This window comes from Thalia democratica, chromosome 5 (assembly GCF_965202585.1).
Source record: "Thalia democratica chromosome 5, ktThaDemo2.hap1.1, whole genome shotgun sequence".
NCBI classification, from domain to species: Eukaryota; Metazoa; Chordata; class Thaliacea; order Salpida; family Salpidae; genus Thalia; species Thalia democratica.
Window position 1 is genome coordinate 56,424,608 of NC_139169.1, and position 27,449 is coordinate 56,452,056.

General features: G+C 26.1%; 1 protein-coding gene and 1 long non-coding RNA gene across 2 annotated transcripts; both read right to left on the reverse strand.

The window, feature by feature from the left end:
• Nucleotides 1-991: 991 nt before the first annotated feature.
• LOC145836013 (uncharacterized) lies at nt 992-2,625 on the reverse strand. Its single transcript, XR_014369875.1, has 3 exons — nt 2,512-2,625; nt 1,369-1,481; nt 992-1,218 (listed from the first exon to the last, which is right to left on the reverse strand). It is a non-coding gene; the product is annotated as an uncharacterized LOC145836013 (long non-coding RNA).
• A 7,456-nt stretch (nt 2,626-10,081) lies between these two features.
• Nucleotides 10,082-16,257, reverse strand: LOC145836651 (anaphase-promoting complex subunit 4-like). The gene is made up of 7 exons (XM_082944438.1): nt 15,999-16,257; nt 14,956-15,123; nt 14,574-14,679; nt 14,384-14,459; nt 10,858-10,955; nt 10,506-10,665; nt 10,082-10,201 (listed from the first exon to the last, which is right to left on the reverse strand). The coding sequence occupies exons 1-7, from the start codon at nt 16,255-16,257 to the stop codon at nt 10,082-10,084; spliced, it is 987 nt and encodes a 328-aa protein (XP_082800564.1).
• Nucleotides 16,258-27,449: the final 11,192 nt, after the last annotated feature.

Below are 27,449 nucleotides of genomic sequence, written 5' to 3' on the forward strand. Positions count from 1 at the left end.
CGGCGTCCGATGGAAAAAAATTATATATTTATTTCTGGCAAATCAAATCTGATATTTTAACACTAAGATAAACATAATATAGATAAGGGATTCCCAAAGTGGGTCAAGTGGCCCCCTTGGTGGCCATAACAGAAATTTAGGAGAGCATGAGGTCGTAATTTGAAGCCTACAAAAGATATTCTTGAGTTGATGACGAAGAACACAAAAAAAGGTTTTAGGTGTTTTTAATGGTAGTTTTCTTAGCAGCCCTGTTGGAAAAGCAATAGCTTTCAATTTCTTAAAAGGGGGCCTTTTGAAAAAAATGGGAAACACTTATATAGGTTTTACAGTAGTTTGAAAAAAAAATTGTTGCTTTTTAAAAGCCTTTTTTAAAACAAATATTTTTTTACATAACATTTTTAATTAGTTATTGAAACAAAACTTTGGTTTATAATATTTACGTAATGTGCAGCAAACTTAAAACTAAGAAGATATATGCAAAACTATTTATTTGTATATAACATGTTAAAATGTCAAAAATTCATAAGAAATTGCTTAAAAGCTTATATAAGTAGAATAAAATTTTTACGTAAATGAAAATAAAACACAAAAAAATATTTTTTACCAGTTTACGTCTAATAATTATTACGTTTGAATCACAAAACAATTTGAATAAAGTCATTTAAAAATAAATGAACATTTTTGCCTAGAAAAATTTAAACTAAAAAGTAGCAGGTTAAAACAAAAAATTTGTCCAATATTTAATGAATGCAATCTAAATTGGTTCAAAATAAATTTCAATAAAAAACATAGTTCATCAAAAATGAAATTTATCATTTATAAAATTAATAGCATAAAACTGTACATCAAATAACTGAATTTAAAATATCATCATACAATCAACCTTTTAAGTACTCATCTTAAAATTGTTTTAAATGTATAAACATAACATTTATATAAAAGTTATCTTTCTACAATGCTATAAACTAGTAAAATAAAAGTTATACCTGAATAAAAAGTTATGTAGTTTAGTGAACCTTGTTTATCTATCTGTAAGTAAAAAACGATTTATCTAATAAACTTAAAATATCTATATTTGTACAAAACAATAAAATATTTTGTCTCATTAACACAAAACAAAAAGTCAAACAGCATATTTTTTCTTGTAAAAATGAATTTGAAAACAAAAGATCACTCTTTTTCTATACCTTTCTACTTTACCTTCCCGAAAAGCATGTCCTAAAGTTATGTACAGCGTTAAAAAATTATTTTTATCAGCACAAAACTCTTTACAATCTGACTAATGAGATCCAAAAAACTTTAAAACCATAAACAAATCTTGATCTGTCCCACACTATTTTTATAACAAACAATTTTGTTTTAAACAACCTTGCAATCAAGTGTTAGTTGCAATCCATCAAATCGTCTTCTTCTTCTTCATCGCTCGATTCATGTTCTACATCCATCTCCAATGTTACAAGCTGATTTCCTTTGTTGCTCGTCTGATTGTTAGATAATTTAGATAAAAAAATCAAATGTGCTTATAAGTGTTTAAAATTTATATATTTATATATTTTGTTGAAAACTAATGATCATTTTGAAATGATTGTATTAAAGTGAAAATTAAAAACTAAAACTCGTATAAAGTCATTTTAAAATTTACTTAAACCAAAACGGTGTAGCAATAGAATATTTATTTAAATGTTATATACTTATATAAATAAACTTTCAACGTTCTGAAAAAAAATTCCTAAAAAAATTAATGAAGTACTAAATGTGAGCTAAGTTAATACTAAACTATATCGTAAAATTTACTTTAAACAATGACATACATAACAATGTCTAAAGATTTTTACAATTTTTGCTTCTCAAGTAGAACTTGCGTTTAAACTATTCTATACCAATAGTTATAAAAACAGGGTTGCCACTCGTTTTATCAAAATTTTTCCAGGTTTTCTAAATTTTCTCCAGGTTTTAAGAGTAGACATTTTTGGGTCTACTTTTAGTTTAAAGTTAAGTTTAGATAAGAAAATGTGTTAAATAGCATAAAAACATTAAAAAGATATTATTACGCTACTTTAAATGTGTTTTTTTTTTAAGAAAAATTTTTGATGATGACAAAATTTTTTTATTTATATGATAGATGTTTTGAGTCAAATCGAAATTTTACTACTTGACATCTTAAAATTGTTAAAAATTCTAGGTTTTTCCAGATTTTTTATTTATTTCTCAAATTACAGGTTTTTTCAGGTTTACAGGTAAAGTGGCCAACCCTGTAAAAATGTTCGACGAAAAAAACAGTTCTATGCACATTAAAAACTTAGTATACACTTTAGTGCTGATAAATCTTATATTATTTTTGTTTATTTGGTTTTATTAGTAAATCAGATATTTAAACTATTTAAAAACTGTAAAAAAAAATATATATACTACACACTTGTTTAAAAATATTTACACAATTTGTTTAAATTCATACACACACTTCCATGCACAGGTGCAAACTTTGAACTGATCTACTAAAAAAAATCAAACCAGAGCGGCGATGTTTCTCTTCGCGCAGCTGCTTATGACGCCATAGTGAGCCTGCTCGGAGTCGTCCTGATAGCCGTTGTAGAAAATTTCTTTCGACATGACCTTGTTGGACTCGTGGTTCAGATTGACGCAGCAAGCCACCGGCAAGCTCCACGTGTCAGTCACGTGACCATCACGTGAATTTTCAAGCGGTTTGATTTCTTGCGAGTTTTCATAAAGCAAGTTGATGGGAAGCTGCGAATGTTTGAATTAAAAGTGCAGGATGCTAAATTAAAAAAATTAAAAACAAAATTATTTTTTAGTAAGTAGTTGAAAAAATAATAATCGACTTTATGTACCAATGACAATTTACTTTTCTAGTTTTACAAAAATTATATTTTAACTATGTAAGTGTAACTAACTAAAAGTTTTTCAAAAATATTAGTACATAAAAAAAGTTAATATTTTATGAATACCATTGACATCAAAACTTACCTTGATGAAAAACTCATGGCTTTCTTTTTCGGATTTGGCGAGGAGGCAAAAATGCTCGTTGTCATAGTACCTAACGTCCCTAATGTCAGCGACGCAGTTGGACTTTCCTGCGGGGAGGCGAACTTCATCGCAACCCTCCGCCTTGTTGGCCAGCAATGTGAGGCTGGACACGCAGGAGGGTTTTTCCTGGTTGAGCCAGGGAGCGGGCGACTTGGAGTTGTTGCACCAAGCAGCATAGACTTTGACGGACCTGTGTGAAAAAATACAATTGCTATGAAAAGAAGCTATCTTAAAAGTATGAGTTGTCATAACTATATGAAAACAAGTCAGAATTGCATAGGTGGTCATTTTTATATAGCCATACACTGACTTTTAGTAAAATAATAAATAGTTTTAGATAAAAGATTGTTTGACAAAAATACTTTTGTATTAAAATCCATTTTTAACAAGCAGTTTCAAGAAGAGCAATGGTAACGGAAAATATATTAACTTGCTTATGACATTTGTTAAGTGTTGTATAAGTATATATTATTTAATCTAATTGAGATACTTCTTGATTAAATTTAAAGATACATAAAAATACTTTCATCATTGCAATTAGTTTTTAACATTACACAAACATTATACCTACTTGTGTAGTTATTGCTATTAAACTTACTTTGAATATTTAGATTCCTTATCAAAGTCTCCGCTGGACTGGTTGACGTTTACATGATGATCGTTAGAAGTTTTAAAAAATGACATTTCGATAACAACAAACTGTTTATGCCCCAAGTTTTTGTTGCCATTAACGATAAACACAACGTTTTTCAGGTGATCTAAAAAAAGTAAGATTGCTTGTGGCCTTGCGGTATACCAAATAAACTAATATTTTTCTGATTTTAAACAATTTCTGAAACATTACAATTGCATTTAAATGATAAGAATTGTCGAAATTCACTTTAAAAAAAAACTTGTATATTATTGTTAGTAGTAGAACTATATTTAATGCATGATATATTTTTTGAAAGGTGGTATGTAAGAAAACAAAAACCAAGTATTTTAATTTTATTTTTCTATGGCGTGTTTTAATTTTCTATATAAATAAAAGAGAAAAATTAAAGTTTAGGTATTATATAAAATAATTAATAGTTCTGACTTATATTTGATTATATTTAAATAAAATTAATTTACTGTGAACTTAAAAAATATATAAAACCTAAACATACTTTCATTAAAAGTGAAAAAATTGTCAGTTGATCTAATTTGCGGTAGTGACAAAGATTCATCTTTTTCGTATGGACTCAACGAATATTTAAAATTTTCATAGCTTACATCAAAAGAATTATAAGACTTCTGTAAAATAATACATCATTTAAAATATCGTTATAATAACATTATATGTCAATAATATAAATTATTATTTATCGCGTAAAACTGTACCTTCTACTGTAAACATAAAGGATTTTAACAAAAACAATATAAAAAACTTAGTGAGAGCTGTTTTCTCAACTGTACAGTGTTCTTAAATTGAGTAGTTGATTTGAACGTTTACGTTATAGTGATTTATGCAAAAACAAAAGATTAATATTTATAAACTTTTACAAAGTAAACATCCTGTAATGCTACATATCTAATTATTTATTAGAGACTATTACCGTAATATTCAGCAAATCACAAAACAAAACTTTAAAGTTGATGAATTAACAGAAAAAAGTATTTGACGCACTTAATAAAACTTGAGCTAACAAAAAAAATTTTTTTTTAGATAGCAGCTAATAACCACATACGCTTAGGTTTAGTAGTTGTAAAGCTGATTTAAGCTTTCAAAACAAAAAAGAGTAAATTTTTTGGTCAAAGAAAAAAAAAAATATTAGTACATAATATTAAAAAAATTTGTACTTACAATTAATGAACGCGTAAGTTTACGTTTGCTCTCTTCCAACCGCTTAACCAAGTTTAATACCGATGCAGACTCTTCGGGAAATATAATATTGGCATCCTTTTTGATGCGTGAAGCGTTCAAGACTTTCAACCATTCGTTGTTGTTGAATATTTTAGACTTTTTGTACAGCGGACCATCATTTTTGAGATACTGTTCTTATTTTCATATAAACTTATTGGAATCATTACAAAAACTCTAATAATTTTTTGATGCCCCAAGTAACTGTTAGACTAGCCTTAATAAAACTATTAAATCCACTGAAACATTTAGTAAAACGTTGATTTTACTTTAAAATTTTTTTAGAGCATCTTCTCTGGTTTTGCTAATTTTTTAACTATAAAAAAGAGCATCAACGCTAGTTATAGTGTGTACCATTTACGAAGCTAAAAAAGAACTTTAGTGAATGGAAAATTATTTAAAATTAATTTTAATTCATAAGAAACAGTATTGATAAAAGTCAAAAAAATCCATGCACTGCTGATGTTTAATTCATGCTGAAGATAAAATGTACCTATTATCATAAAATTGAATCCTCTATTCTCTTGTAAAGTTGATTCTTTGTCGGAAGTTTCAATGTGGTCATCAAAGAAAAATGACTCTAAAATAAAATCGCCGATCTGTTCGTTCTGGTCCAGCCTATACTAAAAAAATGTTAAACATTGTAGATGAATATTCACATGACTATTACTTATTTTAAAAAAGGCATAAGGGGGTGGAAGTCTAACATTTTTTTTACTTAAAACAACATGGCTCTTATATGAAAGCTTCAAGTACAAACTACAAGCCAGTTTTTCTAGAATTCAAAATATCATTTAACTTTTGATATATTGTAATTTTTTTAGAAAGTTTCCGATACAAACGTATGAACAGAAAACTTTTTTCGGTCAATTTTCTCAGAAATTTAAAAAACACTAAAAGTCTATCTTCTCCTTTATTTTTTGAGATAGAAACCTCAAACTTTCAGGAAATGTTCCTTTTGTAGTTTAAAACACTTTTTATGTTGCGATTTAAAAAATACTTAAAAATAAAAACTTTAGATAAAACATAATAAAAAAATAGGTAATTTTTTTATAAAAATTTAAATTTTTTAAATTTAAAAAAAACCTGCATTAAATCTTTTTTAAATTCATTAATGGACTTTTAGTGAAATTTTGAAGAAGATTGGTTAAAAAATGAAACAGAAGATAGATATTTTTTAAAATAGTCTTTTTTTGCGTTTTTGGTCTACGCCTTCCATGAAGAACCTATTGAGATCACTGACTTTGATCGCTTATATCTCTAACATTACTTTGAATTTAGTTAAGCAATTAAAAATGTCTAATAGCTCAGATAAAACTGTATAAAAGAAGATCAATATGTAAAAATAAAGGTGGACCCCCCTATGAACTTATGCTGGATATCCCTAAAGTCTACAACTAACTATTTAAACTAACAACTTTTTGTCAAAATCTTATATTTAACAAAATCTTAATAAATGCATTAAAAACTGCAAGTACAATTTTTTAGGTACTTCCAACTATCAGTTCAAAACTTAATTTTTGTAAAAAAAAAATTTTTGTTTTGGACTGTTGCTACTTTTAGAGAATTAAACACAAAAACATTTTTACGTTTTGTTGTTTGGTGTGAGTTAACATTTAAATCAATTTAAACTATTTCAAAAATTTACTAAACTTTAAAATATGTTAAAAATTATAGCAAACGTTTGAACTTATTAATATAAAGTTGTTAAATAATTATTTATTTATTTTATCTTGTTTTGAGTTTTTCATACAAAATAATTACTTATGAAAGTAGTTTAAATGAATTTCTTGTCTAACAAAATCATTCACGACGGTAATTTTTACTAATAGTTCCAAAACAAAATTAAAACAAAATACAACGGGTCATTTCAAAACAACAAAGCTTATCATAAAATAATTAATTTTAACTATACAAAAGTAATTTATACGTTTTGTTATAAGTTATCTAAAAAATATTAAAACCTAACCACAGTCCCTTTAGGAATAAAGTTGTCATTTTTAACATTTTCAATCGAAGCTTTTAGCCATTTAATAAACAGATGAAAGTTTTCTGCATGATCCAGATATACTCTAAAAATATTATTAAATAGGCGACCTACATTTTCAGAAATACACATTTAAATAGTAGTCAATTTTTACCTACAAAATTACAAACGTAAATAGATTGATCATACAAAAAAAATAGAGAACGTGACTACTCAAAGTAAATTAAATTATTATTTGAAATTTATAGGTAATTATTCTATTAACTATGAGAAAAATTTAAAACTTCCTATATATAATTTTATATATACATAATTTATATATACTAAAGGTTTTATATAAAAGTTCTGGTCGATAGTGCTCGACAAATTAAATTAAAGCTAAATATTTATCTAGTTATATAAAAACTATAATTTATACAGCTGTTTCACACATGAAATGTAAATTTTCATGTGATCGTCAGTAAGTTACAGTTTATTATGATAGTAAACAGAAATTTAGATTTTAAGATTTTTATAATAATTGTGACGTAGTAATGGTACAGCTTATTGTACGATTAGCTGAATTTGAAATAATACGCTGTGAATGTTAATTTATGCTTTTAAGGAAAGTTTAGAAAGGTTATTTTCGAAAAATGTTTTAAGCTATTAGAAAAAATCTTTTAGACTTTTGGGAAAAATGTTCTAAAATACTTGTGTTTGCCGCTTCGATTTTATTTTGTCAATATTTAGTTGGTTTTAATTTTGTTAAAAAAGTATTTTTGATAATGGATGCATTTGTTTTGTCTTTCGCTTTTATTGTTTAGTGTTATGTTCTTATCTGATTTTTCGATTTCTATTTTTTCTATGTTACAAAGTTTGCAGCCGAATTTAGTATTGAATTTTGATTTTGTCCTGTTTAATATTTCCCATTTAATTTTGTAGTCTGTATTGTTATCTTTTAAGTTCCATATGTGGTTCGCTAGTTCTGTTGTGTTTCTTTTGTTAGTATTGTTGAATGATGATTTGTGGTTTCTGTATCTTTGTTTGAAGGTATTTCCTGTGGATCATATATACTGCTTTGTTGTTTTATTTGATGTTACTGTTGCTTTATAAATTATATTTGACACTAGGCATTCGTTATTTAAAGGGGATGGTTCTTTACGGCAATTACAAAGTTTATCTTTTATGGTGCTTTTATCGTCTATATTGCTTTTGTTTAATATTTTGTTGTTGTGAGCTATTATTTTACTTCTGAAATTATTTGTGCAACTGTAAGATATTTTAATTGTGTTTCGGTTGAATACTTTATGGAATGGGTGGTTTTCGTTAAATGATGTGGTTATCAGGTTTAAGAATTGTTTACCTATTTTTTAGCTTACATTTGTTCCAAACAGACATCCAAACGGATTACTCCAAACAGACTTCTTAGATGTATCCTTCAACATATCAAACTCAAGTTACCAACCATACAACAAACCAAACTCACCAATTTTATACGTAGATTACAACTCCAATCACCCCCGACAAATACTAAAACAACTACCCGAAACAATAAACAGAAGACTAATAAAACTATCTAATAACGAAGAATCCTTCAACAATGTAAAAAATGAATATTAAAAAGCATTAAATTCGGCCAATTATAAAAACACCTTAAAATACGATAAGACCACTTTACCAGAAAGAAATAAAAAACAAAGAAAAAGAGACATAATATATTTCAACCCACCATTTAGTCTAAATGTAAGCTAAAAAATAGGCAAACAATTCTTAATCCTGATAACCACATCATTTGACGAAAACCACCCATTCCATAAAATATTCAACCGAAACACAATTAAAATATCTTACAGTTGCACAAATAATTTCAGAAGTAAAATAATAGCTCACAACAACAAAATATTAAACAAAAGCAATATAGACGATAAAAGCACCATAAAAGATAAACTTTGTAATTGCCGTAAAGAACCTTCTCCTTTAAATAACGAATGCCTAGTGTCAAATATAATTTATAAAGCAACAGTAACATCAAATAAAACAACAAAGCAGTATATATGATCCAAAGGAAAAACCTTCAAACAAAGATACAGAAACCACAAATCATCATTCAACAATACTAACAAAAGACACACAACAGAACTAGCGAACCACATATGGAACTTAAAAGATAACAATACAGACTACAAAATTAAATGGGAAATATTAAACAGGACAAAATCAAAATTCAATACTAAATTCGGCTGCAAACTTTGTAACATAGAAAAAATAGAAATCGAAAAATCAGATAAGAACATAACACTAAACAAGAAAAGCGAAAGACAAAACATATGCATCCATTATCAAAAATACTTTTTTAACAAAATTAAAACCAACTAAATATTGACAAAATAAAATCGAAGCGGCAAACACAAGTATTTTAGAACATTTTTCCCAAAAGTCTAAAAGATTTTTTCTAATAGCTTAAAACATTTTTCGAAAATGACCTTTCTAAACTTTCCTTAAAAGCATAAATTAACATTCACAGCGTATTATTTCAAATTAAGCTAATCATACAATAAGCTGTACCATTACTACGTCACAATTATTATAAAAAAATTAAAATCTAAATTTCTGTTTACTATCATAATAAACTGTAACTTACTGACGATCACATGAAATTTTACATTTCATGTGTGAAACAGCTGTATAAATTATAGTTTTTATATAACTAGATAAATATTATTATATATATATATATATTTTTTTTTATTTATAAAATAAATAAAAACAAATTATACAGTAATCTTCCTTTATTCTACCAACATATGTTTCTGTGTGTCAACGAATCAACACACTGAATACAATAATATATTTTGAACAGTTGTATATATTTATCTAATTATATAAAAACTATAATTTATACAGCTGTTTCACACATGAAATGTAAAATTTCATGTGATCCTCAGTAAGCTACAGTTTATTATAACAGTAAACATAAATCAAACTTTAAAATTTTTTATAATAATTGTGACGTAGTAATGGTAAACCTTTAAATCATTATATGTAAACTTATAAATTATAAAACCTAATATATATATATATATATATATATATAAAACTTAATTCCTAAGTTTTAAAACTAAGCTAACTCTAATCAGATAGATCAAATCATAAATTTAAAGCATACATTAAACTTAATTAACGAAAACTTACTCAATTAGTTCGTATATTTTAAAAGACAACTTGCCAGCAAGTTGAATACAGTCATCTAATGCTTCACTATCAAAATCAATTTCTAACTCGGGCAGAATGTTCCTTTTTGTCATTCCCTAAAAATGTTCAAAATAAAGTAAAAAATATACAATTTCAAGCAAGTTTCAGCCTAGTAACTAAAGTTAAACTTATAAAAATATTCTCAAAAAAATTTAAGCTATAACATTCAAGTACAAAGCTGTTTGCTAGTAAAAGTTAACAAAGCTAAAATTTCGTAATTTGGTAGAACAGAGTTGGTAGTTTTTTTTTTGTTATTAATAAAGAAGTAGTTTAACTTTCCGACCAATTAAAAAACAAAGTGAACTAAAAAGTTCGTAAAAAAGCACTGACTGAAATAAAACCTACAAAAAACTGACATACTTTAAGTTCGTGAAATACGTAGTACATGTTGTGCGCAGCCAACTGCATGCTTCCGAGCAAGTTCTGAACGAAATGCTTCTTCTTTTCTTTCAGCTCGTTATTCAGCTTGTCCAGACTGTCCACGCTCAGGTCGTTCACGAAGAAGTTCACCAGCTGCTGCCTGCGATTATTGACATCTAATTTATAGACAGGTAAAAGTTTATAAATTTACACAACTTTTTAACAAAAAATATACAATGATTTACTGTAAAATAGAGATGATGTAAAAATAGGCTATGACATAATTATTACTTACATTAAAAAAACCAAGCTTTAAATGTACACATGTAAAAAAATAATTTTTAAATCCCACCCAGCATGGCCCCACGTGAGGTAAGACAGCAAAGTGTCGCCCAACGACTCTTTGAAGTTTCTTTGGTCGATGTTATGAAAGACTTTTGTTCGCATCATCTAAAATAACGCATAAGTTATTTACAAATAGTATTTGAAGTAAGTTAGCAAATATGGATTTAAAATTACTATTGAATATCAAAAAAAATATTGATAGGTATGATAATATTGCATACAAATACCTATTATATATTATATAATATAATATTATATTTTGTTTTTTACAGTATATTAAATTTTAATACAGTGATGTAAGAAAACAAGCTTAGATAAATTTTCAAAAAATATTTTGACTTGCATTTTACAATACTTTGTTATTCTTTACCTAGTATATAAACTTTAACATTTAATGTTTAAATTTCATTTGTATAAGAAACAAACTTTTTGTTTAAACTTATAATATGATAAACATTATAAACAAAGCTTTTTAAGCTATTGTAAAACATTAAACAGAGTTAATCATAAATATATTATTTTATAGTTAGTAAAACAACAAGTACATTGATTATATTTTCACAGCTTTCTACCATGTCATTTAATGAGTGACGCACAAATATGCTCTTCTCAACCAAGTCTGTCAACTTCTTTGATAGATTGTTTGTCAAACACACTCGAGGTAGAATTTTCTTCATATCAAGCTATTGTTTTTTTTTAATAATTTATTCAACAAAACCTACTATTGTTAAAAATCAAGTTTGTACGTCTAGACTAAAGACTACACATTTTATTATTTTTTAAATACCTTAAGGTAAGAAAAATAAAAAAAAGGATTATGTTTATATATTTTTTACAAAACTTTTTTTTTTAATTTCTGCACAAATAATTTCTTAACTCAAATAATTGAAAAACCAACTCATAAAAATCAAAACATACTTGATTTACTAATTTGCAACCATTTTGGTAAAGATAAAATAACATGTCTAATAACTAATTTCCGATTAACAACCAACCACATGTGACCATAGATCTCATTTAACATTAAAATTGAAATTTAAAAAAATATCTAATTCTTAAGTAGTTTCATATAACTTTAAAATGGCTGATTTTAAAAATATCAACAAATACTTGTCAAACATTGATTGGACTTCATTATTTAATAAATCAAAAAATCTCCAAAACTTTTATGACCGATTTATCGACTTAATTCAAACTTTAATTAAACACTTTATTCCACCTTATCCTGAAAATAACAAAAGCAAAAAATATCCATCTAACATTAAGACATCATTTCTCAAAAAATGTTTAATCACCTTTTCGACTTTAATTTATTAACACCAAAACAACTTGGCTTTGTTCCCCACCGATCATTAGGAATTCAACTATTGACATGTTTACATACTTGGTTAATAACTTACTTAAACAATGAATCAGTCACAGTGGTCTATACTGACATCAAAAAAGCTTTTGACTCCGTGTCACACAATAGATTATTAAAAATTATGACTCAATATGGTTTTGATGATAACTTAGTGAATTGGTTAAACGAATTATTAAATAATAGGTCACAAAGTGCACTCATTAACAACACATTGTCAGACCCTCTAAAAATTCAGTGGAGTACCAAAAGGTGGAATCATTAGTCCTCTTCCTTTTTTAATTTACACCAACGATATTACTTTAAATACTCACATTCAGAGCGAAATAAGTCTATTTGCAGATGACGCAAAAGTATTTAGCAAGTCAGAAACTTCTTTACAATTAACATTAGATAGTATTCACGAAATGGCTAAAAACAATAAAACTTGATTTAAATCCAAAAAATGCCAAGTTCTAACTATCAATAAAAATAAACCCTTCCCTGTTAACCTTTTAATTAATAAAACTAAAATATCAGCAGTTAAATTTTTAAAGACTTGGAATATATATATCTGAAAATCTAAAATGGAACGAACATGTAATTTATTTATATAAAATTGCTCAAAATTCGTTTTATCAAATTCTTAAAAGTTTCAAGACCAGTTCTGCTATTATTCTTACTAAATAATTTAAAATCTACGTTCGCCCTAAACTTGAATACAATACCCCAATATGGTCCCCCTATTTAAAAAAGACATTATTAGGATTGATTCTGTACAGAAAAATTTTACCTGTTTTGTTTGTACTAGATGCAAGATTTTAAATACCTCATACAAAGATAGATTGGTGAAGCTCAGATTGGAGTTCTAGAGTATAAAAGATGGCAGTTTGTATTGATAAAACTTTTTTAAATTGTTGATGGTAAATATAAAGATTTTTTCAATCAGCTTTTTGTTTTTTCTCAGACCAATTATAATTTGAGAGGAAATGATAAAAAAAATAAAACGTAAATATAATTTTAATAACAGTCAGTGGCAAAATTCTTTTTTCAGCAGAACAATAAATATGAGGAATAAATTACCGCAGGATATGGTTTCGTGTGGGGAGGTAGAACATTTTCGATTAAAAAAAAGATTTAAATAATATAAACACAAGTAAAATACAGTGATTATCAATTTAAATTCATTATAATGATGGTTTGAAGTATTTACTTATTTTAAAGTATTAGTATCACTAACAGTAATTTTTCTTCCCTAGGCCTTCCCCCTACAGGTTATAAGTTTCTATTTATAATATTTTTAAATGTTTAATCTTTTATAGTCTATGCATAAGTTTGTATATGAGAATTTATTTTGTTTTTTGTGCATACTAAGTTATAATTTGATATTTGATCATACAGGACTATTTGTTTGTAATTTTTTACTATGTTATGTTTTGTTTTTTTAATTTTCATTGAATGTAATTTGTTTGTTTCTTTTTTCATGTGTATTGTTTAAGCGGCTCAGGTTTTAAGTCCCGAGTCCATCTTCGCACAATAATCTCTAATAATAATAATAATAACTTTTTAGTATTTTACAAGACCTAAACAAACGTTAAACGCTAGAATTTGTAATTATAGTAAAAATACAGATTTAATTATTTTACAACTAACAATTTCCAGAAAAATTCCAGGTTCTTCACAGTTTTCCCACAAAAAAGAAAAATACTGTGTATTAGGTGACAAACACATTTGATTTAACTTGAAACTACTTTTTGTTGCCTGTAAAAATATTTACCATCGATTATGTTTTATCATTAGATGCTACAAATATTTAGACCAACACTTAAAATGATTTCACTGTTATTTTTAAATTATCCTTTGAATTTTCATTATGCTTGTTTTAACTTATTATTGCAATTACAATTTTGCAGTTTAAAAAAATAATATACAAAACGAGAAACAGTATATTCATATAGTTTTTAAATTGTCAAAAAGTAGTTGAAAATATTCTATATTATGTAGAATTTATACAACATTAGTTTTAAATTAACACTAAATGACATTATTTAAAGACTCGTTACACAGCAATTTTTGAGCTGTAATACATATAAAATATTTCTGCTTAGACTAATATATAAGTAATGTTTTTAGACAGAGTTAAAACAAATATCGGTTTTATAACAAAACTCACAAAACTTGATAAACACTGAACCGTAGCTATAGGAATGACACCTTGTGCCAAAAGAGTTATGACTTGATTTAAATCAACCACTGCCAGTACACTTAAACTGAAAGTTTTTATTTTTTAAATCAACTACAAAACTTATTATAACATAAACTTTATTTTTTAAAGATTTTTTTGCAGAAGAAGTATTTTATCAAATTATATTATATGTACTTACTTTTCTGAATTAGCTTTCATACGCTGAGAATTATCCTTTTCTTTAAAATAAAAATCAGGTACATAATCAGAGAAATCGAGGCCTTTGAAAATTTGACAAATATCATCTGTAGAATTTGTGTTATCAAAAATTTTAAATATTTAAACTAATCATTCATATTTTCGTTCTTACTTTAGAACTAATTAAAATTTAAATTAATAATGAGAAAATTTAAAGATAATTAAATAAATTTTAAAGCTAGTTAAATTATAATTTTATATTTATTCTGTCTAGCAACAAAAGTTAAACAACAAACTCATAAAACACATATTTGCCTATTTCTTCAATCATAATATATTTGTATATAAAAGGATGTTTACTTGATTTCAAAACTCTATCTCACCTTCTTTATCAATATCGCATTCATACCAATGAATATTTGTAAAAGCATCTTTTATGTTTTCATCAATGGATGACAATTTATGAATGACTTTCCCATCATGCATATCAATATAAAAAATATTATGGTACAACTTGTCATCTTTCTCTAGTGTTATTGATGAAGCAATTACTGAAAAAAAAAATTATATCTTAGTAAGTTTAAATAAACTTACTAATGTGCATCAATTAAAAATGAAAATAGTAAGTAATGTTGATCAAAAAGTTAACATTAAAGTAATGTTCACTGTTAAACAACTTCTACAAAAGATTTTTCACAAACTAAACTAAGGATTTTTTGTAGTTTAAGACAAAATAGAATTTGCGTTGTGTAAGTAAACTTACAATTACTAACTTAGTAAAATGAATTATTTGACTAAACCTAATCAAATGGATAAAAAATAACTATAATTTTTCTATATAAAAGTATTCATAACTAGACGTTAAAAATTATTCAAACATACAAAGGGTTAATACAAAGGTCAAAAAACTAAATGATTATGTAAAGTTTTTGCTATTAAAAATATAATTTTAAACAAATGTATTCCCAACCAGCCATAACATACTGCTATTTTGCCTTGAAAACTTTCCTATATGAACAAAATAAAATGTATTTTCATATAAATTTATTAAATTAAGATGGAAATAAAGGACATCCTAAAATTACTTATAAGATTAATTGAAAGTTGTTTTTGTGATAAGTAATTTTTAATATGAGTTTAAGTTAGTATGTTGACGCTGTCAATAGACCCTTTATTTCCCTTGTAGATTAAACCCTTGGTATAAGTATTAGCCAAGATATGAATAAAAAATAAGTGTGTAAATTATGTCAAATTTTCTACTTACTTTGTTTACAAATAATTCATTGTTGTGTTAGTGAAAAAACTATTACTTAGATTGATACTTTTTTGAATAAACTTTGAAAAACTGTTAATTCTAATTAAAAACATAATAATTATACTTTTTATTCAAAAAAAAAAAGACTTTGTCTCTAAGTTTAAAAGTAACCTTCTCCGTCTGGTCTCCAGCACAAACAATTGCAGACAGCTTTATCTACCTTTGAAAAGGCATCATCATCATTAATACCAAGATCTTCAGGCTTTAAAGACCATATCAGGTCCATGTTGAGAAATCTGTGCAAATGAATTCTGCCTTGGCTATCAGACAGAGCAACCATGTCTCGGTTGGGTGACCAAATTGCATGCTTTATTTGAAACTTGAAAGACTTTTCTCCAGCCACATTGAAATCTTTGTATGTAAGATCCATTAAAAGTAATTTTATGTTAATATTCAAAAGTTCTTAGCACCTGTAAAGTTAAAACTATGTATTCTTCTTGACTTACACTGATAAGTTGTTTTATGTTTTTTTAACCAACAATATAAAAAAACTTTTAATAAAGGCTATGTATGAATTAGTATATAAAGAATACATTGACTTTATAACTTGCTGAAAACAATTCATTAAATAAGACTCTCAACATCACAAAAAAAATGCTAACACCAGCAGCAGTATTCTAGCTTAAAAATAAACATTGTTAAAATATCAGGGTTGCCACTCGTTTTTTCAAAATTTTTTCAAGGTTTTCCAAATCTCTTCAAGGTTTTTCAAAGTAAACATTTTTGTATCTAATTTTAGTTTAAAGTTAACTTTAAGATAAGAAACTGTGGTATATAGTATAAAAACATTGAAAAGATACTGTAAAGCTACTTTAAATATGCTTTTTGATAAAATAAAATTTTTGATGATGACAAAAAATGTTTATTTATATGATAGATTTTTTGATTCAAATCAAAATTATACTACTGAACATGTGAAAATTGTTATAATTCCAGGTTTTTTTTTTAAATATCTCAAATTCCAGGTCTATTTTTAGTTTAAAGTTAAGTTTAAGGTAAGAAACTGTGGTAAATAGTATAAAAACATTGAAAAGATACTGTAAAGCTACTTTATATATGCTTTTTAATAAAATAAAATTTTTGATGATGAAAAAAATGTTTATTTATATGATAGATTTTTTGATTCAAATTAAAATTATACTACTGAGCATATGAAAATTGTTATAATTCCAGTTTTTTTTCAAAATATCTCAAATTCCAGCTTTTTCCAGGTATTTTTTGCCTAAATTGTCAAAAAAGTTTTTCCAGGTTTCCAGGTAAAGTGACAACCCTGAAATATGGAAAGTCTAATTTTGTTAAATATAATCTAAAAATATTGTTAAACACTATTACCTCTACAATTTTTTTTATGCAAGAAATGTTTCTGTTATTTTCTAAGATGATGACATTATTTATAGTGCTACTAGGTTAGTAGCCAAAATCATGTTTTATATTTTTGTTTAGATTAAAATAATGTAGTTTTTACTTTTGCAAATAAATATAAACAATTCATAACAGCTTAACCTTTTCTATGTTTTTTGTACATATATAAAAAATTGTAAAAAAACGATGTTTAAATATTTTTTATGTAAGTTTTGTTTTAATCTAAGTTCTTATTAATGTTACGTAGTTATAAGCAGACCATAATAAAAGTTTTCAGTATAATTAGAAGTTGCTTAGTTAACAAAAAATCTAGAATGCACATAAAATTTTCTTTTGTTATCTATTCTAAACAGGTTTTCAAAAGTAAGAGAAGTACTAAACACAAAACATGGTTAAGGGCATAAAGAGGAAATAAAGCACTTTTTTCTACATAAATAACTTAGCTACAAGTTACTTTTTACTGTATTTGAATAACCAAATAACTTTTAAGATATGGCAATTAAAATTACAAAATTCAATAGGTTCTTTATGTAAATTGTAAGAGGTTCTTTACCTTAGGATAAAAATGAACATTAAAAATTTGTAAAAAGTAACTTATAACTTAGTTTAAACTCTACAAACTATATTTAAAAAAATACATACCAATTTGTAACAAGAAAGTGAACCTCTACAAACTATGATGAAATAGTAAAAAAAGTGAATTACCACCCCCTATGAAAGGGTTGCCAATCTTTGAGTCAAAAAATCTTCCCTGAGTGAAAAGAAACTTCCCTGAGTTTTGTTCAAATCCTTAAAAATTTTATTATTTATTAAAAAATTACAATGAGAATATTGAAGAACTAGCCCCAAGGCTAAAAAATTTCTAAATAAGCACTTGAAAATATATAAAATCAATTTTTTTTTTAATGTTGAACCTAGATTAACTAATCTCATTCTAGATTTAGAAAAAACTTTCCCTGAGATTTTTTATAAAATCTTAAAATTTCCCTGAACTTTTTAGAAAAAACCAAAACTGCCCTGAGTATCCCTGAGTTAAAAAAAAGAATCAAAGTTCTTTGAGTCTCCTGGAGTTTCCCTGAGATTTTCTATAACTTGAAAATTGCCTGAATTTCCCTTAATTCCCCAAGTTCCCTGAGTTTGTGGTAACCCTGTTATGACCTTAATTTATTTATGGGTGGCTAGCATCCATTACCAAACAAATACGAACACTTTAAAATTTTAGTTTATTTAAAAAATATGTAGGTTAAGCAAAAACTAATTTCAACCCCAAAAATCACATATTTTTTGATTTTTAGACTTAAACAGTAACAAAATCACAAAAACATGTCCTAAACTTATAAGTTATATCTTAAACAAAAAATTATACTTATTGACATAGTTTTAATGACATATTAACTGTTTTTTGGTGTATTATGACGTCATAATCACCCTAAATGTGCAAATTTTGTCTGTAAAATGGTGCTGTTTTGAAAATTAAAAACATAGGTTGTTAGTGATTTTAGTAAAAAGTTTTATTGTAAAACAACATTTTTTAGGTATACTTAATTACCTTTAAAAATTTAGATGATGTGGTATGTATATTAGCGGTATATTTGATGTAATTATTCATTTAGTTTTAAATGTTTAAAAAACCCTTAATTAATTATTCAATAAGCATTACAAAAAATTACAAAATATTAAAAAGTCATGATTTATTATAGGCAACATAATGTTGTATGGGTTGAACATTAAGTTATTGATTGCAAAATAAAGACTTTTACAAAGAACATTGCAAAATAAAACAAACATTGTACTGTATCATTTAGTATAACACTTAAGGGCATAGGGAAGAGGGGTAAACACCCTATTTTGGTTTTTGATCTTATTGTATATAGTTTTTACTAAGCTACAAAATGCTTTTTACGGATCTATAAAATTCAAAATAAATTTTGAGATATAGCCGGTCAAAGTCGGAGGCAACAATAGGTTCCTTATGGGAGGCGCAAACTAAAATGGAAAAAAATAGACAATTTCACTAAAAATCTATCTTCTCCTGCGTTTTTTGAGATAACTACCTCAAATTTTCAAGAAATATTTCTTAATATATTTAGAAAATTCTGTCGGAATTTTTTTTTTTAAATCAAAAAATAAAGTTTTATATAAAGAATTAACAAAAATAACAGTTTTTTTTTAGTTTTTTTATTATAAAATTTTTGTTTTTTAATTTTTTTAAATTCGGTTCTTACAGAATTTTTCAAATATTGCAAGGAACATTTCCTTAAACTTTGAGGTAATTGTCCCAAAAAACGTAGGAGGAGATAGATTTTTAGTGAAATAGTCTATTTTTTCCATTTTAGTTTGCGCCTCCCATAAGGAACCTATTGTTGCCTCTGACTTTGACCGGCTATATCTTAAAATTTGTTTTGAGTTTTTTAAATCTGTAAAAAGCATTTTGTAGCTTAGTAAAAACTATATACAATAAGATCAAAAACCAAAATAGGGTGTTTACCCCTCCTCCCCATATGCCCTTAACATTATTGCAAGATTACTGATACTTTTAAAAATTCTAGTATAAAACAGCTATCACATGATTGACAAAATCTAATTAATTATCTGTTTGAAATAATTAGATAAACATAATACTACTAAAGATTTAATCAACTTACATTTAACTTTCTGTATACGACATATGTTCTACTAAAAAATCTATTTGGATATGGTTTCTTGATGAAAATGTAATAGATCTTTCATTAGAAAAATTCCATTCCCCATCAATTTTACAACCAAGAACAAAATCTATATGCAACTTAAGCAAATCACGTTTAGGTGGGTGTTTCAAATTCAAGTTAGTTACATCTTGAACTCTCTTGAGGTGTTTAACTATCCCGATTTACTTATAATGCTACTTATACGCGATGCTGGTTATTATCTGACTCTGTGCGCATTATAAATATATTGGTGATGTTATTTAAATGTTTAGAAATGACTTAGCTAAGTTATTTAGCTAAGTCGACTTAATGAGTTGCGAACTAAACTTAGACTATCTTTAAAGCTTAGCCTAATTAAATAGTTAGATTGTTAGAATGCTTAACTAATTGTATATAAAGAAATTGAATCTAGAAACACAAAAATGTATTAAAATGAATATAAACTGTGATAACATAATAACAAAATATACAAATAAGCTACTCCAATTTACAAGTTAATATAAAAAACAGTCGCCTTTGTACAAGAAGTACAAGGCGAAAACAACCTTTTAAAACAATATGTTATTATTACAAGATAAAAACTAGACTGACCAAGAAACTCGCGTTTTACTCAACTTAAGCATTTTTTAACTTTGAGAGAAAAGGAAGAAAAGAACAGCGCTAGTTGTTACAGGTGGTCTATTTTGTCTAAACATGAAAAATATTTGAAAAAGTAGTAAAATATCTGAAAGAGATGGAGCAAAGGTGGGTAGCAAAAAAAAAAGTTTCAAGCTTAAACAGATAAAAGAAAAAAATGAAAACGGGAAAAAAAGGGATCAATACGTTTTAAACTGTGTAAAAGCTGGGATGGGCCTGTAGTTAGGGTGGAAGAGCTGCATACTATTTTGAAATCCCATCCTGATCAAAATAAAGTTATTTTTTGTACTGAGTTAATTTACTTAAGAGAGTCACATAAATCTGAAGTATTATACAATCCAGAAATTTTCAAAGTAAATGGTAATACCCACCAGAAAAGACTACTAAACTAATGTGCTCTTGTTGCAGAAGATGATGAGTGCTCTCAGTCTATGTGTTCATTAGCAACAAACTCTGATGCAGCAGAAAATGTATGGGCTTCTTCCCCTAATATATAAATAGAAAAAAAATGAAAATATTTCAATAGGGCATTATTATACCACATTAATTAGTGAAGGATCATCAGACACATGGTATAATGCTACTTGTGAACGTAAAAATGATGATGGGACTTACAAGATGGACCACCTCATGAGAGTTCAAGATGGAAATAAATTGAAGTGGAAACACCCCCTAAACTTTATTTGCTGAACTTGCATATATATTATATTCTTAATTTTAAAATTGAAGGAGAAAAGGAATGTTTCTAATGAAAGATCTATCACTTTTTCATTGATAAACCAAATCCGAATAGATTTTTTAGTAGAACATATGTTGTATACAGAAAGTTAAATGTTAGTTTTTTAAATCTTGAAGAGTATTATGTTTACCTAATTATTTCAAACAGATAGTCCATCAGATTTTATCAATCATGTGACAGATTTTTTATACTAACATTTTTTTAAGTATCAGTCATTTTGCAATAATGTTAAGTGTTAATACTAAATGATACAGTACAATGTTTGTTTCACTTTGCAATGTTCGTTATTTCTTTGTAAAAGTCTTCATTTTGCAATCAATAACTTAATGTTTAATCCATACAACATTATGTTGCCTGTAATAGATCATAACTTTTTAATATTTTGTAATTTTTTGTAAGGCTAATCAAATAAGTAATTAAGGGTTTTTTAAACATAGAAACCTAAATGAACTATGACATCAAATATCCCGCTAATATACATACCACATCACCTAAATTTTTAAAGGTAAGTGTACTTAAAAATGTTGTTTTACAATAAAACTTTCTACTAAAATCACTAACAAGCTATGTTTTTAATTTTTTAAAAAGCACCATTTTACACACAAAATTTGCACACATTATGTCGTCATAATACATCAAAAGCAGTTAATATGTCCTTAAATCTATGTCAATAAGTATAACTTTTCATTTAAGATATTAATTATAAGTCTAGGACATGTATAAGTGATTTTATCACTGTTTAAGTCAAAAAATATGTGATTTTTGGTGTTGAAATTAGTTTTTTGGCAGCATACTTTTTTTGCATTATTTTTTTTTTTAGATACTTCTTAATGAAGCAAAAACACATCTAAATCATATGGACTTGTATAAATTTTACAATATGTCTAAAGAAATATGTTGTACTCCCTAACCCTTACTCAACATGTAAAAACTGTTTAAAATGCCAGGCTTTTCCAGGTTTTTTAGTGTTTTTTTTTTTAATTCCAGGTTTTTCAAGGCTTTTCTAGGTTTTCAGGTAAAGTGGCAACTCTGTTGTAATTAAAGCATTGAAAAAAGTTTTTAAATTTTTCTAAATTCATGTCAATAACTTAGATTAATCAAATTAAACTTTCTGTTTCTTGAGTTATTGAACAATTATTTTTAGCAATTTACAAAAAACAAATAAATTTTTTGTGCTAAGAATATAATTTATAAATGTATAAGATTTATTAAACTTTGTGAATTTTTAAACATACACTTTTACAAAAGGACAGTTAAGAGTATAAGCATAAAATTAGAATATTTTTTTGGAATTTTAAAAAGTAGATATAAAAAATTTTATAACTTTATGTGCAGTATCTTTGCAAAACAAAACTTTTTCAACGAGAGCTGTCTTTTGAATAGAACTATCTACTTTTAACAGGTTAACTTATTGTAGAACATGACTAATGTTTACATTTAACTATAACAATCAATTTTTATAACAACCAACTATTTAAAGTTCTAATAAGGGCATAAAACAAAATCTAAAATGCAGGATTTTATGCAAAAAAGCCAGCCTAAGTGACTAAAAGTTGAGTCAACTTAAGTTTAGGAGAAAAAAAATTAAATAACAAAATATTTTATATACAAAAAAAACTTTTTTCAAGTTTATTTACCTAAAAATATCAGATTAATAACAATAATAACTATTATAAATAGTATTTAAACATTTTTTGTGGTTTATTACTGGAAGACTTATTGACTCGGTATAAAGAGCACTTGATTATTCATGGTTGTTGTTTCTTCTTTAACAAAAGTATATTAGTACAAATTCATCTTCAATGATAGTTTCAGTCCATGCGTTTAAAATTTTTATTTTATTTAAATTTAATTGTTTTATCATTTCAGAAAACAAAGACTCTGAATAAAGTTTTATGAACACTAACTTTAATTTAAACTAAAAAAAGATCATTTTCACTTTTCCCTAAACAACAATACATATATTCATTTCGAAGAGTAAGCAAGTAAGCTACAACATTAATTTTATAATAATTTATCCTAAAATATGAAAATAGTAATTTTTTGAAAAAATCCGTGGTGACATGTTTTGGACTTTAAGAACACAGACGAAGTTAAAATTTTAACATTAAATCACAAAGTATGGAAAAATTATAATTTTAAAATCTCTAAGCAGTGATTACATAGGTGGATTATAAATAAGATTTTACAGTGATTTAAGCTTCATGATTTTCTCATACTTTGTGGCTAATTTTATTGAGATTCATTATTTTTAACATTGTGAGAGTTTTTCTAATGACATGTCCCTGAGATTTTTTTTTTTTTGTTCAAAAAATGGTTTAATTATTGGTTAAATAAAAACTTAATTTCAAGAGTCAAGTAAAACAACACATGACGTGTCATTTTCTGTCGTTGAAAAAACGTTTATCTTTGCAAATGGTAGAATTTGATAGATGTTCTTTTTCTTTAATAAATTATTCCTTCTCCTTTACTTTAGATAAATTTGTAGTTAGTTTTCAAAGTAACTGTTTTTGAATTTTTTTCGGTGTAAAATACCCTAAACTCAAACAACTAGTTTAAAGATTTGTCTGTGCAGAAAAAGCTATTTCAGTTCAGTAAATTACATTACTTTAATACAATAAAAACAAACTATTATGCTCAATAAAGACAGTCGAGTATTCAAAAAATATCATCAGTAATATTATTTAAGTTTTCTTTTTTTTCAGCAAATCTAAAGTAGTTTAGTTAATTTTAAAGAAAGCATCTTTATATTTCAAATAAGCTATTTCAGTCTAACTTAAATTGTTTTTGAATCAAGTTTTGATGAAAAAGTCAGAAATTTTAGGAATTTTACTGTCAGAGAAACACTCTCAACACATGTTTTTAATTTTTGTTAATTAAAAAAAATATTTCTTTTACGTAGAACCTTTACCATAAGTGGAAAAAAAGGTTTTGAAAGCTTGAACTTTTTCAGTTAACTGCATAGTTAAACAACTATAATAGTTTATACTAATTAATTAATTGAAAGCACAACTTTTTTTTAATTTATACTTTGCACAGTTTGTTTCAATTTTAGTTCAATACTTCATAACAGTTCTTAATATGTCCTTTTATTATTAAAATTACTCTGCCCACTTTAAAGTAGTTATAAACAGTCTAATCCAAACTGAATTGCGGAAATGTTTAATGATTCTGCTGACTAGAGAGGATGCCAATTTCAATTAATGCTAATTGAGTTTAACGAATGTTATCTTTTCAAATATATTACACAAACTGCTTAAAAGAAAAAAATTAGATAACAATTTTCGTTTGTTTAGTTTTTTAATTTGTATGAGTTTATTAGCTTTTATTTTGAAACATTCTTCTCAAACTTTAAATAAAATGATTTTAAAATTTTTTAATGAATAAACAAAGAAAAAGTAAATTTTACTTTTCTCTGGAAAATAAAAAAGTTCAAGATTGCTAAATTAGACAACTTTTATAAGAATGAGTTTTTAAATTTAAATTTAAAATTTTAATTTAAAGTTTTATAGGAAAATTGAAGAATAATTTTTTTAACCATTGAGTATCGCTCAAGAGCTAAGCTTGACTCTATCTTGACTATCAATAAATGATTTAGCTTACAGTTTAAAAGTTATAGTTTATTATTTTTCTCACGTGCAAAAGTGTCCACTCGTGCAAAATTGGTTACTTGTGCAAAAGTGACACCGTACTAAAGTTACACTAACCCGTTTGTTATACCTCTTATCTTTCGTTTACGGCTTTAAAAAAATTTTAAGGTAATATAAACAATTCAAAAAATAGGTAAAATTTAGTTTATATATATTTTTATTTTTACACTAGAAATCTATTCTGAAATTAGTGTTTAGTTACTTTATATATTTAAAAAGAAACTTTTATTGTATTAAGAACGTTGGCAGATTTTAAATAAGCTTTCAAAGTATAAGTTATAAAAAAAATAATATAAAAGTTTTTATCTATATTAAAGCCAATACAAAGACAATAATAGAAGTTGGAAAAATATAACTACTTTTATAAAAAATAGTTTTCACGGCAATACACAAACTAAAACACTTTACAAATATTTAAATCATACAACATTTCGGTAACATTTATAAAAAACAGTTTGATATTGCAATTTTTTATAATCAAATACCTGGTTGATATAAAGTTTTTGTACACAGTATCTTGTAAAACGCTACAATTCAACAGTAAAAAAGCTGTGTGTTATTATGTCTTCCTTTTTAAACAGGTTATTTTTTTATAGAACTTTAAGAAAAACTCTAGTAAACTTTTATTTTAAGTCAAAACTAATTTTACCTATTGTAAAATTTTATTTAATAGTACAAAATGAACCAATAAAATATTTTTCAATTGTTTGTCTACTGCAAGTAATAAATTTTAAAATCTATATTTACGCATATAAAAGCTTTGAAATATGTTTATTAAAAGAAAGTTAATTACTACATTCAATCGGTATAAAGGTATCATGGATGTCAATAGGAATACAGATAACCGTTCAGCGTTAAGTTTAGTAAATCCGATTTCTATAAACTGGAGCATTGCAATTCTGTGATCATTTGCTGCATATACACTACTTTGGATATTAGTTTGTTTGCTGTTAAAAGCTTATAACTACAGAATAACGTGTTATAATGCTAAACGAAAGTGTATTTTCTAAGTTATCAGTTAAATTACAATAAATCATAAAAATTGTTATATTATTTGGTTTTATTTTTCAGATTGTTTGTGTAACAATACTGAATAACAAAACAACGTTGTCGTTTCTATCATTCTAATGGTTTTTGATTTTCCACTTATTTAAACCAGATATAAAAGCTTGTAATAAACTTTAAAGATCTGAAAACGTTCATTTTAGTGCGTTTATTATTTGAAAATATTAAGGTGACCATTTTGTTTAAGATATCATGTTGCAGTTAGTTGGAAAATACAAAGCGAATATTAAAATAAGATGACACAAGAGATAAACATACAGATAAACAAAAAACAAAATTTGAGATTTTAGAAAAATTATTACAAATGTTCTACTTCGTGAAAATATCATGATAACTATTAGCTTAGATATCAAGGTTTAAAAATTGCACATATAAAATGTAGACGAAATTTTATACATGTCGTGAAATGATTTGTATGTTATATCAAAATAATATCTGTATAAACCAGTAGTCTAAGTTCTGTTAGTTTTAAATATATTTCTCATGGTGGTTAAGAACTATTGTTTTGGGTAGACGGAATTAAGTCAATAATAATGCTGTTTGGACATCTAACGGTTTTTATATATGCTTCGATACAAGTTGGATGTTTTAGCAGCTCTGTTAAAGATCTTGATGATGCTGGTTTGAACAAAAATTTCGAGTTTGTTTAAAATTAAATATCTATTAACTACTTGTACTCAGATCAAAAATTAAGTAAAACTTTTTTCAGCTTGAATATATAACTGAGCGAAGCTTATACGTTTCATTCTTACGTCTTCGGGGTAGGCTTTGCTTTCATTATCTACCTTTGCTTAAACCAGTCAATGACACAGCGGTTTCATTCTTGAATAAATCGAACTGACGCCAAAAAGTAAATTGTTTTACTCTAAATTTTGATAATGTATAATTGCGTATAACTTATTTTGGCAGTAACTTTTATTCTGTAAATGAAAATTTTCACAGTCTAGACCAGGGGCGTGTTTTAACTAGTTTCCTGTTTCCTGTGCGACAAGAAAATAGAACAAACGTTCTAAAAAGCGTAGAATATGGCTTTCCAGTATTTTTTTTTACTAAAATTTTATATGTATACATATAAAATATGGGTAGGTGTCTAAATTGCGCGAGCGTACAAAATTGCACGAGGGGACAAAATTGCACGAAAACACAAAATTGCACGAAGATACTTTTGCACGAAGACTAATTTGCACGAGAGCACAAAATTGCACGAAGATAAAATTGCACACAGACAAAATTGCACGAAGGCTCACTTTTGCACGAAGACACTTTTGCACGAGGGTATATTTTTGCACGAGCAGACAATTTTGCACACAGACACTTTTGCACGAAGGGTCATTTTTGCACGAGTGACAACTTAGCACGGAGGGTCAATTTTGCACGGGTTTTGTTTCCTTCCCAGGGACGGGTCAAAATTGCGCGTAGACAT

Excerpts from the sequence above, each read along its gene's own strand:
- LOC145836651 (XM_082944438.1), bottom strand. The coding sequence starts at position 16,257 with ATGGATCTTACATACAAAGATTTCAATGTGGCTGGAGAAAAGTCTTTC. Across the intron at positions 14,680-14,955 it reads ATGCGATATTGATAAAGAAG|ATGATATTTGTCAAATTTTC; the intron begins GTGAGATAGAGT and ends CAAATTCTACAG. Across the intron at positions 10,202-10,505 it reads ACGTATTTCACGAACTTAAA|GGAATGACAAAAAGGAACAT; the intron begins GTATGTCAGTTT and ends GAACATTTTTAG.